Source organism: Acromyrmex echinatior, chromosome 11 (genome assembly GCF_024713525.1).
Source record: "Acromyrmex echinatior isolate Ae372 chromosome 11, ASM2471352v2, whole genome shotgun sequence".
Taxonomy (NCBI): domain Eukaryota; kingdom Metazoa; phylum Arthropoda; class Insecta; order Hymenoptera; family Formicidae; genus Acromyrmex; species Acromyrmex echinatior.
The window spans coordinates 9,492,211-9,513,380 of record NC_141862.1 but is presented as its reverse complement, the minus strand read 5'-3'; the positions used below and the strand labels follow the sequence as shown (position 1 = coordinate 9,513,380).

At 39.7% G+C, this 21,170-nt stretch overlaps 1 protein-coding gene across 1 annotated transcript; it reads right to left on the bottom strand.

The window, feature by feature from the left end:
• Positions 1 to 325: 325 nt before the first annotated feature.
• On the bottom strand, positions 326 to 20,096 carry LOC105148501 (ubiquitin carboxyl-terminal hydrolase 3). The gene is made up of 6 exons (XM_087410914.1): positions 18,871 to 20,096; positions 6,011 to 6,158; positions 4,442 to 5,252; positions 4,005 to 4,250; positions 3,431 to 3,624; positions 326 to 2,676 (listed from the first exon to the last, which is right to left on the bottom strand). Exons 1-6 carry the CDS (start codon positions 18,965 to 18,967, stop codon positions 2,514 to 2,516), a joined length of 1,659 nt encoding a protein of 552 aa, XP_087267040.1. The 5' UTR covers positions 18,968 to 20,096; the 3' UTR covers positions 326 to 2,513.
• Between the last annotated feature and the right edge of the window lie 1,074 nt (positions 20,097 to 21,170).

Sequence of the window (21,170 nt, the reverse complement as noted above, 5' to 3'; positions counted from 1 at the left end):
GACGCTACATAAAAAAGATCGCTGCATTTTCGCGCAGCGGCACTTTTTATCACTTTTGTACATATAGAATTAGTTGGCATTAAAACGTAACAATTACATTTATCAACAACTTTGTGTAATTAGCGTCTTGTATACAATTTCCTCGGAATAGTTCCGCTAATTGCATGTACGTGGAAGAAAAGAATTTTAGACAGCTCACATCGAAATTACTTTTTAAATAAAAGTACGCAGGAAACGAGAGTATTGAAAATATACTTAGGATGATCACGAGGATTTGATAACCGGAGAGATGTGGCTTCGGTGGCAGCGTAATCGAAGCCCGTCGTCGATTCATGTTCTTTATTTATTCGCCGTTCGTACATATTTCACTTGTTCTCAATAATAATTGTTGCGTGTGTATGTGTGTGTTGTGTTTGTTACACGGGTTACTTCCGTACGTCATATTTATACACGAGTAAGAGTCTTTGCCGTAGATGCGCAATTATCGCAGTTTATCGCCTTAATAAAATGTTTTTTCGCTACGCATTAACTTATTATCATTATTATCGTTATCATTATAGAAAAAATAAGTCTTTAAATAATCACATAAGAGTCGTCGAGAGCCTTTCGTGAAGGGACACGGGAAAGGAACGCGGGAGGGGGGGAGGGAGAGGAAAGGGGAGGTACATGGGTATGCATACATTCATGCATAAACGCGTACGTGTATAAAGTATACAGCATATGCCACGTATGTGTGCGCGTAAAAGTATACATACATATAGTATACGTATACATACGTATAGTACATACATGGATGCATGCACGACGAAGGGACGGAGAAGATGCGGATTGTTGGAACGGGAGGAGAGGAAGGGAGGGGGGAGAGGGTGTAGAAGGGATAAGGCTGTCGCTTGAGAAGTAACGCTGTTGGCCCTATACGGTACTTGCTTATCGGCCCTGTTCGCGTCGTCAGAACGGCGGGAGCCGCGTGCGCTAAGCCTAGAAAAAGAGCTATCTACCGAGAAGACCAGTCATTTTCGCGTCCTTTTTTTTTTCCTTAACCTTTTTCTTTTTTAGGACTACACACGAGAAACGCGACAATTACACGTTATTCCGCTATCGAGGAGGGACTTTTTAATCGATTCGATCATTAGGATGGGGGACAAGGGGGGGGCGGGAAAGGGAAAGGGGTACAAGGTAAGGGGGTGGGCGGTCGACGGCCGCCGTGTTAAGAGCGTAAAGAAAATCGACGCTAAAGGCAATGCGTTTCCGCGATCCACCTCGAGCGCTCTCTCTCTCTCTCATCTATCTCTCTTTCTCTCTATCTATTTAGCTTCCTTTCTCCCTCTTCCCGTCGTCGCCGAGAAAGGAAGAGAAGCTTCGTCCGCCGGCACATGCCTCGCATACAATCGCGCACCTCCACGCGACCGCATGCGTTCTACATGCATTGGCACGATACGCATGCGTGCTCGATGTCAATCATACATTGCGATGCTCTCTCTCTCTCTCTCTCTCTCTCTCTCTCTCTCTCTCTCTCTCTCGCCTTCCCCTCCGCGTTACCGCATCTTCGAGTTAGCGATTTGCAAACTCCAGCCCCTATGCCATCGAGTAATTAACATCTGCGGGCACGCACGAAACGAGATCTCTCGATAGAGATGGTAAACGAGATGGCAACGACATATTTGTTATATTTATTAAGAAAATAAAAGATCAAATTTAAATGTAGAAAAAAATGTAGAAATGTAAAAAAAAATAAATAGTCTAAGTTCCTACTAAAGGAATTCCATAAAATAATAAGCGTAACGTAAATAGAAGAGCTAGGTAAGAAACCAAACGAGTAAAGAAAGAATAGAAGATTTCATTATTAGTTTCAATACGTTGATGAAATAATAACTCAGCTATAATCAGATAAAAACAAGATAGTTTGAACAGAAAAAAATAGCTTTGTTTTCTCACGATGGAAAAGTGTCTCCAACGGGAGTAAAAGACATGATAAGAAAAATCATTAAAATAATCTGTGGCGAGATATCTGATACGATACACATACATCAGCACGCTTGGTACCGATCGACCTTTCTTCGACGGACATCGAGCTAATTTAAGAGCTATACAGTTTTAATCATCTGATAAAGCACGAGGAGGGACGCGCTCGAGCGATTAACGTGGCGGCGGAATTATGTCTGTGTCCGGTTATCCTCATTGCGTCTCAAAGGTCGTCGTAACGGCTTATCGAGGCGCGATAACGAACACAGGCGAATTACGTTTCTAACGAGATTGTACGATTTGGCAACAATGAGCAATCATGGATATAGTATATGCGATAAGCGGACGAATCTTCGTCTTCCAATCTCGAAGCACTCGAGGCGCGATCTAGCCATCTCTTGATTTTTCTGCTTCGTTTGCTCGCTTCGAGATTCACAAGGAACGTTCGTTCAGTTCTTTTTCGTGCGCTCCACGTCGTTCTCATCATCGTCGTCTTCGTCGTCATCTAGGCTCGTGCTGCCGGGACGGGGCTTCTTGTCGGGGAAACGACGTCACAAGGGGGGTGGAATGGAAAATTCCCTCCGCACGTAGAACAGAATGTAAGGCTTACATTTAGCAACAGCATCGGTAGTTGCGGGCCGTACCGAGCTGTCGTTAAAATGGAACCACTGGCCGTCATGCACGGCAAAGGCAGTGTAATGTCCAGTACCGGCACTGCAACACATAATTTTACAATGTAAATACAATTATCGACTAACACTCCTTTTCGTTAAAGCTATGCACATTTCTGAAATTGAAAGTGAATTCGACTGGACGCATAGCGCAAACTGGTTCACGTGAAATTTTTTGCATTTTACTTTTACACTCAGGTTAAATCAATGTACAACGTCAATGTACAACACAAGGCTTTAATATGTACTAGTACGTTCAATCAAATTTGCTAAAAATAAGTTTAAATTTCAGACGTATATTTTTGGAATATTTAATTACTGACTGATAAAGTAAGATGTTCAAATATGCACAATTAAAAATTGATTATCCGGGATACAGAGAATTATATCGATGATTTTTTTCAGGCTATTCTTCAAACTGATATGCCAATACTAGTTTCACAATTTGTTGTCCAAATATAAATTTTTAATACCGTAATGTGTGCTAAAACCTAGGTAACAGTTTGGAGAAATCATCGATAATGAATTGACTGTACGTAACAGTAGAAATTTATTTATTTTCGAAATTAAGTAAGCGATATTGCAAGTATTGCAGCGCAATTTAATAATCGTTAAATACATTCGAGAAAACGGTAAAAATAATATTTCAAAATATAAATTATGTAGAAGACAATGCTATCTTATCGCATATCAACGTTGCGCGTTAGTCGTTACTATGGGGAAAGTTTCGATCGTCGACATGTTTCCATCGTCGGATAACCGATTTAATTAGAAGCGTTGTCAGCAAGGGGACGTACCCAGAACCATGGTGCACGATAACAGCAGCCAAGTCGTAAAGATGACTATTCTGAGCGCCCAATCTCGTCCCGGTCACGCCGCGCACGGTGAACGCTGACATATCGAGAGATTCCATCGGGAAATCCACCTGCGTGTCCACCTTCGAGCGATAGGAATTGCACCACCTAAATCTTTTAATGTGAAGGCACAACACCTGTGGAAAGAGCGAGAGCATCGATTAGCGCATCATACGTCAGACTTATTTCTCCGCTCGATCAAAGTTCTCTTTTCGGGTCACGAACTTTAATTCACGCGAACTATATCGATCGGAACACGCACGTCCACGAATAAACTAAACTTACTAAACATTTAGCAAAATTAGAACAACGTCGAAAAAATCGTGCACGTTAGAGAAGAGAAGTGGAAGTGCAAAGAAGATTTTTAAAGTTAAGGATTTTAATTTTTTTTTTTTTTTTTCGAAAAAGTTGTAAGAATTCCTTTGCACTGAAATTTCTTGAAAATAAAATGTCAACTCGAATTAATTTTATTTTTATTGAATTTTATTTTTATTGTTTTTAAAGATACGATACTCACGTTAGGCAGCCTGTGTATCCAGAACCTCTTGGTAGACCTCTGCTTGCCCATGCAATTGTCGCAGAAGTAGAGCTCGCTGTCGGCCAGCTCTTCAACCTTAAAGAATCTCGTCAGACTGTAAGTCAAACTGCACACTTCCTCCTGCTCCTTCGTCCTGCTTCTCTGCAATCGGTCCGGTATGTCCAGCGAGAGGTCCTGGAAAGGCTCGTGCGTCTTCGAGTCCGTACGACAGTTCATACAGTGGACCTGCGCGAGGAAACGCGATCCATAATTCGTCCGCGCTTCTCCCAAGAAGAAAACGAAGAAGAACGTGACTTTGGCAAGCGACACCAGTCTCTCGAGAGCGCAGAAATTCCCTCCTGCCAAAGAGGCTGCGAGGACGTTCGTTTCGCACGCAATCGAGACTCGCTGTCTGGCGATCGGGTTGTTCAACTTACCACGCTAAGAAGAGTGCCTCCAAACACGGCAGTGACAATACTCTGTTTGCCGCGCAATCCTAGAGGCTCGTGTCCCAGCCTGGGCAGCAGCTGTAGCAGCTCGGTGTGTAGTCGGTCGAGCATGTAGGTGAGAAATTCGTGGGCGTCCTGCTGCTGGTAGCCCCGAAATCTCGGCACGACCTTCCAGATGGCTAGAAACAGGCACTCGGGCGATATCGCCTGGCCATTGGAACCACCCAAACTTAGACCGAGTAGCACCTTTCGTAGTTCCTCGGCGAGGAGAGCGTCGCTCATAGACATCTCCTTCGCGCGACCCGGAGTTACGATGCGGCCGCGGTGCGTGGGCGGCCCCGTAGATTCGTCGAAGGCGATACCCTCGAGACACGGCATTTGCGTGAGATACTCGCAGAAGTGGCTGATGTTGTTGAAGGATTGCAGCACCACGTTCATGAAGCAGGTATTACCGAGATTTCTCAGACCGACAACCTTTTTCTCTTTGGTACTTTTGGAGCTGCGACGCTTGGCCGGCCGATTATCCGCGCTGCTGGCGTCCAGCGAGTGTAACCTCTTGCGAGCCGTCCTCGGTCGTAAATTCCTCACGACCACCTCTGCCTTCCACAAGGCGTCCGGATCGTTGTCGTGATCATCCCCGCCGTCGTCCCGCGTTCTCGAAGACGGCGGTGTCGTGGGCGGTGACGTGCTCCAACTTTCATCGTTCTCCTTGTGCTCGTCTTTACGAAAGGTGACGCGTCGTATCTTCTCGATCTGGCCATTCGTGGTGTCGTTCACCACGTATTCATCGCAAGTGTAACTGGAAGAAGCGAAACACGAGGCATGCAGTTTTTAGAATAGAAACCAATGACGTATTCATGTTCGTATTACGACACATGAAGATCTCTATATACTTCGATCTATTAATAAACTTATTGATTTATTCATAAATAGATATCATTCTCTTATTTCAAAAGTGATACAAATTAAAAAATTAAGTTTTTCCGAAAAGAGGAAAATTTCGATATCCCACAAAATTATAACAAATCCAGAATAGTTTATCAAAAGTGAAGATATACAATAATTCGTAAAATCACCAACATTCATATTTAGCTAAAATGAAAATAAAACAAATTCAACAATTCAAACAATTTCTCCTTCAAACTTCGATCACCAAAACTGTCTTAATTCCAAACATTCTTTTGTAGAAGACTTTCCTTTTTATTTACAAAAATGACACAACTCAAAATATGTCACTCTTGTAGAAGGTAACATGATCTCTTTGAAAATCTCAAATGTTACATAGATTATATGAAGATTTACTTTTGATGATTGATATAGAGTAATCAATTCATTCATGTTATTAACTCGAAAAATCCATTTTTTTTAGTTGTGTCACTTTTAAAGAAAGTAAAGAAAAATAAATAAATGATAAATTTCGCGACAACTGTACTTGTCTTGTCGTGTTAGAAATCCAGCCTCTCCGAAATTATATACTGATTTCGATAGGAGAGAGATACGCGTAGACAGTAGCATACGAAGACGGTGAAAGCGAAGGGATGTAAAGAAAAGACTCACCAGAATACTGCCAAGCTCTCACAGTCTATGCACACGCAGTGCTGAGTATTAGTCTCGTAGTGCTGCAACGCGTGGCCAGCTACGTATCGTCCGCAATGCACGGATCCGCAGTGCAGACAGAGCCAGGGACTCTTCTCGGTGCCGCATACTATGCACGATAATAATATGACATGTAAATGACAGTCGCAAAATAAGTTCAATCGATGCTGTATTATCAATAATGAAATAGAGAAATCAGCATGTTACACATGCGTACAAGTGTGCGGAGACTAAATCCGTGGTTTTATTTAACTTTATTTTTATTGAAAAGTTTTACAATATATATTGAAAAGAAGTTTCACAATGTGTACTAAATATAAGCAAATCTGAATTAACGGAATTTATTATTTGTATGTTAACAGTATCTTGTCTGTTATCATCAATTTCCTGCATCAAGATAAATATATTAAATAAATACAATAAATAAATACATTAAATATTTCGTTCATGTATCTCAATAGGCATTTATTCCAAAGGTATCACATATACTCTCGTAAATGTAAACGAATGTAATGGAAGCTGGTAGATTATATGTTAATGGGAATATGGGTGGAAAAGTTCAGTTAGTTTACGATACTTCATTTAATATTAATAAATTTGTGTGTGCTATATTAATAGCAATATCTAAAGATATCTTATGAAGGATTATAGCATGCAAAAATATAAAGAGTAATTGTCACATGCTGCGCTTCTATTATCACGAATGTCATTGTTAGTCTCATATCATCGGTTAACGCTAAATGTGTGACCACTTTATTATTACAAGTAAAATGAAGTCAATCTTTTTATATTAGGTGTTGGAATTAATTCGTAGCGTTTTACAAGTGATGGGAAGTACTTTCATTAATGTATTTTTTAATGCTCATGTGAAATAAATAACATTCTTTCATTAAAAACGCTACGAATTAATTCCAACACCTAATAGATAAAAGTCGATATGAAATGTGATTGGATTAGCGCTAAATATATACCTCTATAAAATTATCTGTTTCCAGAATTTCGATATAATTGATAGAATTATAATTTTTCTCTACAAAGAGTCTCACACTTTAAAAAGACTTTTGGCAATTAAGTGAAAGTGTAAGAATCTTCAAAGATACAGGATGCTGATATTATATGATAATTTATCATATTTGTTTACTTTTAGGAGAAAAGAAATTGATTTGTGTTCTAATATTTTTAAATAAAATTCTTGTTGCCTTTAGCAAAATATCTTAAGAAAATGCTAAATATCTGTAAAAAATTATGGAGGAAATTAAAAAATTTCTATGTACTAAACAAAAAATCACCGAATTTTTTCGTATCAATTTCAAAATGACTTTTCAAGAAGGTACTTGAAATTCGCAGAAATATCGTCAGATATTTATTGTATAAAAAAAAATTTATCACCCTCTCTTGACAACTTGAAAAATTATCGCTGGAATACCAAATACATTGTCAAAAATTTTCATTTTTGTTTCTATTTTCTGTCTTAAATATTAATCACAAGAATTTTTCAAAAACTGTAGAACTCTTTATAATTTTTGAAAAGAGGCCAAAATTTTTGTTAAACTATATAAAAATTCCAACAATGGAATTTTACAGAGGTGCTAAACATGGCGCTAGTAACGTATATAAGTTTTAACCGTAATAAGCTTTCAGTGGAAGATATATTACTCTTTCTTAAATAATTATTAACAATCTAACATAATCGAATCGACAACCATCCAGTCGCAGGGTATACTATATCTGGCGGTTGCGAAAGTGCAAATCGGCTTTGCCATGTCGTTTCGGCTCGTCTCATCTTACGTAATTCTCGAGAGACCGCGTCGAGAAAAGTGGGGTGCGGTGCGGGGTGGCGAACATGAGTTCGACACACCCCCTTCGCAACCTTCGATCGATCGCAAAATGTCTCAGAATTTCATCGGGCTTCAGATTCCTGGTGATTTGTGTTAATAGGAATTTTATCTAGAAAACACAATTTTTTGAATTTTATTCTCGCGAATAAAAAAAAAGAAGCCAAATCTCGAGTAAGTTTTATAATTGTGTAGATTTATATAGTTTTACAATTGCAAGATTTGTTGTTATAAAACAGATATATTTTTGACGATTATCGTATCCTGTTAAAGTCCGTATCATAATTAAATAAAAAAAGCAATAATTATAAAACAAGATGATTAGAAAAGACTAATAAATCACATAATAATAAAAATCACGGAATTCAAAGAATTTTAATTAAGACAATATAATTAAATTTTTATTATTATTGAGGCAATAATTATATTTTTTGTGTAAATACGGATATAATTCTTATGTGAATTACAAGAAACAAGCGATTGTAAAATTGAAAAATGACGAGTGTTCAGAACTGGATGACTGGAATCTACTGAATCAGGACATCGGAAGGCAGTAAATCCGTCAGCGCTTTGCATATGCAAAGCATGTACAGACGTATTGAAATTTGCATTCGAAACCTGGCATAATCTCTCTTTGAATTTTTCCCAAGGCAATCGCGTTATCTCAGCATTCGCGAACAACGTCGTGATCTTATACAATAAACAGGGTGAAAAAAGGAGACACTTCCCTAGAATGGAATTTAACAAGCGCGAATGCGTGAAAAGTGAAACGCCGAAAGTTTGTGCACGGAAATCCGATCTCGCTGAAGGTCGTTCCTATTTGAGGAATCACGTTCCTTTTCGATGCCGATATAGGAAGCCTTAGAACAGACCGCAGTGCTCTATCGGCACGTTTTAATCAGTGACCGTTGCCATGAGAATCTCGTGATACAAAAAATAGGAAGGAGTGAAATCGAATAGGTTTAGTTCGCGATAAAATCTCACTTGGAGCGACAGTTTTCCAAGATTGCTGTGGAGTTAAATATCCTTTTAAAACTGCATTAATTCATGTATATATTTCAAATAATGATCATTTTTTATTAGTCAAAAAAATAATTTTATTATTAGAAAATACATCTATACACTATAAAACTACACATAGTTATTTGCAATATCTTTAGGATAAGCTAGTTTTAATATTGCAAATATAAATTATATACAGCAGGAAATTATAACTCTCCCTACTAAAATCTTATCATTCAGATGATATTGCGCAATGCAATGGTATATATATTAATCTTAAATTAACTTTTCCTATATATAGGTACATTAATTATACTTACATATTATAATGTATATTAAGAAACATGATTTAAAAGAAACTAATTTGACTGATTAAAATTAGTTTACCGAACAGAGGATACAAATTACTTTATACCATTAAATTATGATTGACATTTCTTATATCCGTATACGGATAAAAAATGTTGTTTAACCATTACTGTTGATGTCTGCCAGAAATCGCTATCATTGAAATGACGTGGATGACATGAGATACAGTGATGTTGCTCAGAAATGTTCAATGTGTCATCGTAGATAACGAATAACATAACAAGGAATGTTATCATTCGAAAAAATACATAAAATTTTACAGTGATAGTACGCAATGTCGTTCGTACAGTACATTCGTTCATTCATTCAACGTCCGCTTGTTCAATAAAACGAATCTAACAGATCCTCGTGCCCGCGGATGTTCCTCGTGGATTGTTAGAGTAACTATTATTACGAACGATGTAACGATGATGAACAAGAGGGAAGTGATTAAATAACAAAATCTTATTACTTATTCATGTGAATCTTGTTTCTGCTTCATCATTTATTAATCGAGAGAGTCGAGTTCAAAGATACTAGCAGTCGCACATTAAAAAGTAACAACGAATACTTGTTTAAAGTGCATTTGAAATTAATGGAAAAATCTTTTGTTAAACTTTAAGGTTTTGAGAAAAAGCATATGTAGGAGATTATTTAATAATTGAAGCTAAATAAAAAAATTTTGCTTTTGGATGGAAAAAGTTTTAAATTTATAATAAAGCAATATATACTTTTTAAGAAAAAAATTACGCATAGGTCTAGATAAAAAGATCGTTATCTCGGAAACGATAACAAATATGATAAAATGTCACAAGACAATTTAGATTTTTCTCGACAAGACCTAAGCGAAAGGTCCTATGAGTCAAAACTGTATCTATCACCGTTATCGAGAAAACGTCTCAATATCCTGTGCGTAACGTTTTCTTGTCAAAGAATGTACAATGTACAATGTACATATTTCTTATATAATTTTTCGAATCTTGAATGGTCCAGTAATTTTTTTTATTTATAATGATATAACATTCACAAAATTCGCGCCTTAAGAATTATTGTATAGGAACAAAAGAGTTGGACAAAAGAGAAACCTAGAGAGAAACTTGGAGATGCACGAGTAACATGCGAGGATTGTGCTCGCGTCGTAAACACATAATTCATGGTTCTTCAATCGCAAATCATCGACGATTCTCGAGAGAAACAGCGACACAATCGATGTTTAAATTCTGAGAATTATTTTTGAGACTTACGTCAGCGAGCGTGGGGATGCACGGGCGTTACCAAAAATCGAAAGTTCCGATCATGGCAGAATTGAGACAATTGTTATATACGGAATACTGTCAAAGTATGAGAAAGGAAAATATCTATTTGAAGTAATGAGTCAGATGGTTTTTTTTTCCTCTACCTCACTATCCAACTTTGTAACGTTCTGCCATGTCTACATTGAAAAATGTGTATTAAATTTTAATAAATATTTGAATAGTAAACTAAATATTTACTAAATATAAAGATGTATTTATTTGGTACAATTATTTATTCTCTGAAGTTTCTAGAATTCATCCTGAAAAATTTTATTTTTAAACATTAAAAATGAAGCTACTCTTTTCCAAAATTAACTCAATTTTCACTATTTAAAGTGAGATTCTACTCCAAAGAATTTAGAGAGTAACTATCACTTTTTTATTAAGTAAATATTTATTTACTATAAGTAAATGTTTAATTACTAGCACTATTAAAAAAAAGTATGTATTAAAATTTAGCAAATTTGTTCTCAGTGTACGTCGATGATGTTGTTTTCATCCGAAATTTTCGTCGATGTATTGTTTCATCGACGAGTTGAAGGACGGTTATTAACTAAAAGAATTTCCGACGAAAAGAAATTCATCGAGCGCTGACATTTGTTCGGTCAAGTTTCGATACGTTGACTTGTTCAGAAATAACTACAACTGTACCTTCCGAAAATAAACTGAATCATTATATTATATCGATTGTAATTCAATTCAATATATGTATTTATTATAATCTTTAAGTATAAATAATTGAATAAATGTTCCATACGGTATTAAAAATTAATAAATTAATAAATTAATAAATAAAAATTAAATTATAAAATAATATAAATTAAATTTTATAAAATAATTTAATTTCTACGATTAAAATATCTTTAATTAAATCATAAAATATCGTGATTTATTATGAAATAAAGTTAATAAGTATATTAACATAATTCTTTAATTTACTTAATACTTGCTTCAAATATTTTACAGATATATAAGAAATACACCAGCTGCATTCAACAGAAAAGCAGCTTTGCAATTGATGTAAGATTTTTTAACATTGGTTTATACAAGATTAGATTCATAAGAAACTATTAGCAAGTATCAATCATATTTAAGAATCGCATAACAATTACAAAGTTGCTTTCTCTACTGCAGCCATTGTAACACATGCATCTAACGCTAATCATTCATGGAAAGTTCCATTCGTATTCCTACCGCATATTCTAGAATAGAAAAGAATTTCCAGAGAATATTAACGAAATGTTCGGAATATTGTAATGAACATTTCTTGTGTATATCACGAAAATCATTCACTTGCGAGCAGTGTACATCCCTGCCAAATATTATAATGGAAAAGAGTATAAAAAGCATAACGTTTCGTATATTGTGAAATGGATCCCTCCCCAAAACTGGAGTCCAAGATAAAAATAAATGAAATGTGTTTTTGACAGTACAACTTCATTTAAAATTTATTCAAAAACCTCCGGATCTGAAATTTTTGGGAAAATTATAACGAAATATATATGAAACATTCTCCAAATATGTAACGATGTGTGATATTTAACGATTATTTGAATGTTGCTTTCATATTATGAAAATATTTCGGGATGTTCCGAAATATCCTTGAAATATTATTTTGGGATTTTATTTATAATATTTCACGACTATTTCAAGAATAGATAGCTGGGAATATTTTTCCATATGAATAAGTATTAATAAAATGATTATTTCATGAATATAACAAAATTCTGTTATCCATCCCGAAAAAACTATCAGTTTTTTTAATGTATTCGCGTGCATATATTTGGCAATTTATCAGACCTATCGACACCTCGCTCACATCCGGAATAAGAAAGCTGAAAATCTGCGTTAAAAAGGGTACTCAATATCGCGGAACAAAGTATCTACGTCAGAAGAACAATATCAAAGTACAAGCGTCTTCGCTCTTTTAACGATCAACAACGATGCGATTATCGATTTTGCAATGTTGTGCAGTCGAAGGTAGGCAGGCAGTCTGCACCCAGTGTCAAGCACTGCAGCAGCAGCAGTAGCAGCAACAGCAGCAGCAGCAGCAGCAGCAGCAACAGCAGCAGCAACAGCAGCAACAGCAACAGCAGCAGCAGCAGCGGGAAAAGCGGCGGACGGTAGAGGGGCGGCGCGGACGAGGGTCCTTTTATAGTGCGTAAGGGGCGATACTTCTTTTTTTCTCTCTTTCTCTGCCTCTCCCTCTCGTGCTCTCAGCCGGCGCGGAAAACATGCGGCCACCACCGCGGCGCGATTCCACAGAGGCATTTAAATCGATCCACACCGCCGCGCCGGATACGTCGCGATTCGCCGAGCGTGAACCGCTCTCTCGCCCGGTTTCTCGCGACGTTAATCGTGACGCCACGTTCTCGCGAGTAGAGTGATAATACAGCAGGAAAAATTTCTCAGAATGACTCTTGACGCTCTTGTTCGAGGCATTAATTTGCGTAATACCGATGCCACGTTGTTCGAAATAGTACTGTAATGGAGTCATGGAATTTAATTGGGAGCAAAGTTGGAAACAATGTATTTAAGTATCATTGCGATAAATATTGCTAAAAGATACGATATCGAGAGAGGATCGTAAAATTAGAAATTAATTAAGAACGGAATTTAAAGGAATAATTCTTTTAATACTTAAAAATAAAAATTGAAATGATTGTTTTTATTGATTTAAATTATAATTTTGATAATCGTGAATTCACACATTAATTAAAGCTCGCCACTTCGTCTCAAATTGTCAGAAACGAGAAAATACATAATACAAATTTTTGCAAAAATGTTTCAATAAACTAATTATATTTCCAATCGATAAAACTTACTTGTAAAGTATATATAAAAGGCTCTTCTTTGGCTTCATTAATTAATAAATAACCATTTAGAAATATAGTTATGTATATTTCATAAGTCTATTCTATTGATTGCAAGTGCCTTATTGAAAAATATTTCTATTGAAATATAATTTGGAAGAACTTTTATTGCGTTTCCTCGCTTCCGAGATATGATCACAATCTGAGATAATAATGATGGGTGAATAAAAGTCTTAATTAATATCATATTTTTTTAGAATTATAATGCTAAAAAATATCTATTATTAATATATACGTGTCGATGGCCATCCTTGACAGATGGTCGTGACAATAGAACACCAAAAGTATCACGATTTCAGTGGCTATCGCCGATAGCACCATGTTGAGTAATCAAACGTCCACGATGAGGAAAGTGTGCGTCCGTCCGTCCGTCTGGACACTGACTCATCGCCAGTGACGTACCTATTATCATCTGTACGATATATTATTCACGTATGCATTGTTCTTTGGGTCTATTGTAAACTTATCGCATTTCTATTTTGCACGTATTTTTCAATAACCGTTTTAGTTATTTACCGGTGAATCCGTCTTTAGATTTACGTCTTTAGATTTGAAGTTCACCGGCGACAAGCATTCATTCTTTATTCGTCCAATAGACATAATAATAGACGAGCATCTTCCTTCGTTCAGTCAATAGAAAGAAAATAGTGTCAACGAGAATAAAATGAGTAGAATAAAATTGATAATGCAACTGGATTTGGATCGCGACATGTTCCTCTTTTTTCCAATTAATTAATAAATAATGTCATTCTTGTTTAAAAATAAAATAAAGCTCGCGATTTGCTTGTGCATATCACCGGTTTATATAGGAAGTTGTATGATTCTGTGAAATCAACTCTGTGTTCTTTTCACATTTCATCTCTATATATAATAATAGCATTCATTCTCTATTTTCTTCCCTCTAATTTCTCTTTATCTTAATATTATATATTTCTTCTACTCTCTAGTCCAGTCTATTCTAATCGTCTATCTTTCCTCGCTTTTAAAGCTATTATAGTCCGCGAAAGCGATAGATAATCGCAGGAAAACATTCGCCATTTACAGATAGGAGTGTGCACTTCTGCGAATACGGATAAAACGAGAAGACTATGATTTATTACACATTTGTTGAAAACATTCAAAGTTCAGGCCAGGAAGTACCAGAAATTTAATATAATACGACCATAATACATTTGCATTAATATTATTTTTCTTCCTGCGTATAATCTGATATTAAAAAGATTTCACAATGACTTTGATTAAAAAATCGTAAGGTCAATTTTTGAGATATCTGACGAAAGAAAAAGTTATGATTTATGACGAGTGGTGGCCTTCCTAATGCCATCGAACTCTACAAAGCTATTGTTCTATCTGCAACTCTCTTCGTTGCCCACGCCCGAAATTAACGGCAGCCTGTTCCTCCAGTGCTGACTATTATGCTTCCTAGCGATATCTCCCCACCATCATCCGTGTCGCGGCGAGAAGAAAGACGCAACTCCAGACCGTAACGAGCGGCTGGCTCGAAAATCGCAGTAGATTCTACCAACGTCGTTTAAGTCGCAAGTATACAAAACTGGCAGCAACAGCAAGTTGCTCGCTATTTGTCGTTCTATTTTCGTAAAAAAAGGAGCAGTAATCGATGCGAAATCAGTTATCAGAGATGATCTTGACGATTCAATTATTGTAAGCGTAACATACGCGTTGACCGAGAATTTTCAGTCGAATTGAAAAGAGTAATGTGGTAAATAAATTTAGTAGAGCAAAAATTGAAAGAGTCGAGCATAGTGCACAATTGAAAAGCACAGACAACAGAAAGAACAGTTTTGTTAAAACGACGTCTACAATGAAATTTTAAATCGTAAAACTTGAGCCTTAAATCGTGAAAAATTGATCAATCATAGTCGATTATTCTCTTCAAATTTGATTTTGGACAATTTCTTACGGCTTAAGGCTTAAAGCTTAAATTAAGTATAACAAAAATATATTTATTTAAAGCTTAAGTTAATATCTAAAATTTTAGTGCTGGATAGATTTGAAAATAATTTTATTACACTATTAAAATAATTATGAAAAACGTTCGAACAATATTGCAACAAATTTGGATGTTTTAACAATCATCTTGAGTGTTCTACATAATTATTTTGATAGTCTAACAAATTTTTCTGATTTTGTATCTAGCTGAATTTTTAGTTCAACAAAAATATTCTTTCCGTGAATAACAGATTTCAGTCATCAGAAGTCACGAATTCTAATAACGATTTCTGATTGGTTGAAATCTGTTCCTATTAATTGTGCTTTTCATTATATTTACAGCTTTAATGTGGCAAAAAAATCTAATAGAGTAAAAAATAAGATTCTCATTTTGCTCTTCCACTATCTTTTGTTGAACAAACAGATGGATCGTTTTCGTATATTCGATGGATTATTAATAGATAAGCACTCATTCAGACAAGTCGGCATTCTTACAGTCAGACTTTGATTACTCAGACACACTATGCAATCATCGTGGTTTTTCTAGTAAATATATATAGCTTGTCATTAGTAGTTAGTAATTATTTGTAATTAACAAATTTTCTTTCTTCATTCAACCTAAGATAGCCGAGTAGAGAGAGAATCTATTATATTTGCTACTACAAGGTTGTCATAAATTTCTATAAAATTTCATAACTTGTTCCTGATTTTCAAACAAAATTTCATGATTTTCCCTAATACATCAATAATATTTAAAAATTTTTTGTGTTTTTGTCCCGAACATTATCAAATATTTAGATGGGAGAGCAATTTAACATAGTAAAGTTAATTGCTATTAATGTTGCTGACTCTCCTTGCATTTAATTGTTAAGTTGATAGTATTCCAAAACTGCACAAGTGTGATGTATGCATATAAACTTCTTCTAAAGCCAAGAATTTTTATTTTCCAGACAATTTTGCAAAATTTCCTAACTTTTCCCTGATTTCTCTAACAGTTTTCGATTTCCCTGATTTGCAGCAACCCTGTGTTAGTTGAGAATAGACGAAGCGAACGAGGCTCGAAATCGACGATGTGGCATCGATTTACATAAAATATTAACAGCATTACGGAGGCACGAAGCGCGCGAATCGCCGGAATTAGCTTAGCCAGGCGGAGTCAGGGGCATATTTTGCGACTTCAATTGCGCCGATCTATGGGGGTTTTGGCACAGAAAGTGGAGGGACGGATGGCGTGGACGTGCAAGGGGAGAAAAAACATACGTTTCGGATAAATATAGTCCCGAGGTCGCGGTAAAGAGAAAGGAAGGAGCTCCGCCACGGAGTACGGAGAGGAGCACCAGGATTCGAGGAACAGCCTCCTCTCCCTCGTCGGTCGTGGCCGTCGTGAATTTCACGGCCTTCGAGGACGGACACATTTGCTCCTCTCGAGCGATTGCGTTCCCCTTCCCTCTCCCTTCATCTATTACTCTAACGTACGTCCCCGTCATGTCATGCATTGTCTCGTAAACGCCGTCACTTCAACACAACTCGCGCAGCGGTCAGCGATAATAACTTATCCGCTGCTCCGAGTTCTGTAATCTGTAAACGACCGTTTGCGACCAACGGAATTGTTTTCGACTCGGCCGTTCCCTACCACAATGTCGCGTTACGGCGGCTTAATGACGGCTTAACGATCCTCCATTTTCTTCCGTGCTAAAGCTCCAGAAGAGAATTTTTTTTTTTCTACGAAGAAGAGGTCTCGGGCGAAGTCTTTAACTAATGTTTTTATGGCAACGCTCCTTGCGTCTCTATAGTATCCCCCTATAATGACCGTATGTCCGTGCATCTTTAAATCGATAGCTCGGAGCTAGCACGACCAATGTCACTGTCTAACTCGGCGAACGAAGGTCCTATATATTCCGCGCTCGTACAGCAGCACAACGGTCGGAATCCCCTTCTTTCTCTACGCTGCAGAATCGATATCGATTGCGGCCCAACGCAAATTTCCGCACGGACGATTCCATGATATTCTCGTATTTTTTTTTTTCTCTTCCTTTTTATATTTTTACAAGACGCTTCCTTTCCTCTCCTCTCCTCTCCGGATTCTCACGATTCTCGCGATGGAGAAGCTGTCGCGGGGAGCGCGACGGTGGCATCGGCGGCATCGGCGGATCTGTTAGCCGCGGCGAGTTCTAATGACGGTGGATCTTAGGGCCAGCTGATTAGTGCCGTCTGGTATTGATTTTCCGATGACGGCCGCGCGGCGCATACTGAGAACTCCCAGCAGGACGACGATGCACACGCGCACACCACCATCACCGCTGCCGCCGCCACCTCCACCAACACCACCACCACCATCACTAACCACGCCGCCGTCGCGCTCTCGCGCGCGTAACGAGTCATGGGACCACGAACACGCCGTGCGAGAGCGAGCGGGCACACATCGATGCATATCTACAAATTCATGTTACACCACTCGCTCACTCGCTCGCTCGTGTCTCACGCGTGTATATCGTTCGAAAAGAGAGCGAGAGAGAGAGAGCGAGAGAGAACGAGAAAGAGAGAGAGTGAGAGAGAGAGAGAGAGAGAGAAAGAACATGGGTATACGTACGCACACACACACACACATAGCCATGCGACGAGTTCGATTCGCTATACTTTGCTCGCTGCTTCGTGCGTCAAATTGGAAGAATCCGAGACGGCCGACGATAAGCGGCCGTCGCGAAAATGCAATTGCACGGCGAGTGACGCATCGACGCTTTTCCCGAGGGAAAATCACAGCGGGTGATCCGCTCCGTCTCGTCTCGGCGACGACGGCTCAAGGCCGCAAGAGGAACGGCCGGGGCCTGGGTCATGAGAGAGACGGAACACGGGCGAGGAACGTGGCACAGGATAATGTGTGCGTGCGTGTGTATGTGTGTGCGTGCGTACGTGCATGCGTGTGTATGTGTGTGCGTGTGTGTGTGAGTATGTGCGTGCGTGGGAGAGAGGCAGACGAAGAGAGAGAAAGAGAGGTATGATTGTTTCTACTGATGTAGTTTAATTTTAATCTTGATTCAACTAATCCTTGGTTCATCTTTTTCTAATTCTAAGAATTCGAAAAAGTAAATTGAATTGAAATTAAACTTACATTGGTAGAAATTAGTCTACATTAGTAGAAATAGGCAAGAGAGAAAGAGTCAGCTTGCGAATGTGCCTTATGTATATGTGTGTGGTGTGTGTGTGGGCGCGCGCGCGCGCGCGTATGCGTGTGTATGTCCGATCGGTCGTGCGGATTCGCGAGAAGAAGAGGAGAGCAAAACGGAGCAGAGACAGGATTGAGCCGTGGAAAGAAAGGGGAAGGAGAATTGCAATAAGCGGAGGAGAGATCTGGGAGACGAGCCGGCTCCCCTATCTATCTATCCATCCAAACCATCCATCCATCTCTATCATTCTAACGCTTTCTTTCTCTCTCTCTCTCTCTCTCTCTCCTCGTCTCGCGCTCGAGCTGGCGTGGAATAGAAGGCACTTCTCGGGGGCTTTGTACGACGAGTCCCTACCTGCGCAGACGAACGGCAGATCCTTCACAGCATAGCCCGATCCATCTACGTTGTCATCGCCAAATCGCACGCTCTGACTAAGGTGCGGACACTCCATGTTTTCTCCAGGCACGCTTTTCCACGAGGCACCCGTGGCCACCTCGTCGTCGTCGTTGTCGTCGTCGTCGTACGAGCGTTCACGAGACAGTCCGTCTTTCTCTTTTTCCACAACGGGGCGGTGGACGAGGATCGGCTAGGGGAGAAGGGTAGGGACGAGAGGGGGCAACGGGAGAGGAGATAGAGGAGGAAGGTGGGGTAGGTCTCGGTAAAAAGGGTGAAGGGGAGGGGGGGGATACACCGGTGGGGTAGAGTCCGGGTAGACAACGGTACGTGGTGGAAGGTGGGGTACACACTGTGGTGCCCCGTGATATCCGTCACATAGCGCGAGGTGGTAGCGAGGGACACTGTTACGTCGCCTTTAATGAAAGAAATAAAAAAAGGAAAAAAAAACCAAGAGAGGTTTTGCGAGGAGCCGAGGACGGTATGCGTGACGACGACCGTCACTCCCGTTGCGCAGCGTACGACTTACTGATGGAGTGGCGCGGCGCGCAACGCCGAGAGCGAACGGACGATGGTCGGACGAGTGAGTGAACGAACGAACGAGCGAGCGAGCGAGCGAACGAGCGAACAAGCGCGAAGAGAACGGCGGAGACGGAGAACGCTGGAGTGCGGCCGACTGGCCCCGACTGCCGACCGAGCGCGACCGAGCTGCGTAGAGCTCGGTTCTGCCGGCGGTGGTCGGCCCACCTCTAGAGTCACAGATCACTAATAGTCGACTGACTCTTCTCGCCAGTCTCGCCAGCCGTCCGTGTGTGGACTCTCCTCTTGTCCCCCAACAAGCAGATCCCGACGTTCTCCGTTCTCGCCGCCGTTCCTTCGCCCATTCTAGCGCTTTCTCTTTCTCACGCCCCTTCCTCTCTTTCTCTCCTCGCCGACGAGGTTGCGCTAGGTCTCTCCTAGCCTTGGATGGCTAGGGTCGCGCGCGCAGCCTCGCGGCCCGACCAGGGACGGACTTTCGCCCGAGGGTGCGGAACGCTTTCCGTCGTGAACGCGAATTTATCGAGCGTCTCGCTGAATTTATATACCGCGAGACCGCCACACCACCGTGACCCCTCCGCTGATTCGCAATCGATCCCGTGAAATCGCCGCGCACCCCTGGATGAACGGCACGGGGGACACGGGGGGTTTAGAATTTACCGCGTTGGCTTTTATGTATCATGCGAATTACGGCGGATGTTCTTTTCCGCTGTATGCGTCGCATAATGTAAAATGGAGAGGCCCCCTCTCGATACCGTTCGCGGAGAACTCGATTTCGCGTTAATGCTACAAATGCATCGTCCCCCTCTCCTGCGCGTAGAGCGCATTGTTCGAGAACCAGATTATTGAGAGAAAGAAACGGGAAGAGAATTCTCCGCTCGTCATACAAGGCTTCGGGCTTGGGTGCCGGGAAACGTTCGAGCTGCACCTGGCCTAATGCTGATGCAACGCGCCAGGGATGTAGTCGTAACCCTCTTATCCCTCTCCACGGTGCGTCTCCGTGTTCATCGTCGTGAACGATATCGCGAGCTGGGAGAACCAGTTTGCTAAAACGGCAACGATTCCGACAGCTCGGAGCGGTTAAACGCGGTCGATACCGTCGTGGAGCTGCGACGACGCGAGTGTTGGCAAAAACACTCGACGCGAATATAAATTGACGCGAGGCAACCGACGGCGATAATCCTGACATTGGCGCACATGTGGCCGCAATGAGATTATCCGTACGTCTATGTGTGCACGCGCGGAGATCTACGGATTGTAGAATCACGTGGGGAGACTGTACGACGAATTATGCCTCACACAGCGATCGCGGTGGATGAGGACGGGCATTTTCACCCGAAACGTTCTTGGACTTGCAGCGTGAACGGACGATCATTGCATGAGTTTCTAGTTGTTCCTAGTGCGATTAAAATGGCTGACTGAGCGCACGCGCTTTGCTGCCTTTATACTGCCTTTCCGATTTTTTTTCCTCTCGATGCATTTACAAATCGTATCGTTTCTGATGTTTTCCAATATCTGGCGTATCACTGAGGACACATTCAATCAATAAAGATAATTTTCTTTTAAATTAAATTTATAATATAAATTAAATTATAATTATATGTTTTGGATAAAATTTTTCAAGGACATGGAGCAGATGATTAAGGTTAATAATTAATCAATATTGGGACTCGTTAATGATCAAGGTTTACGAAAAGCTAAATGCTTTGACATAATAAGTAGCA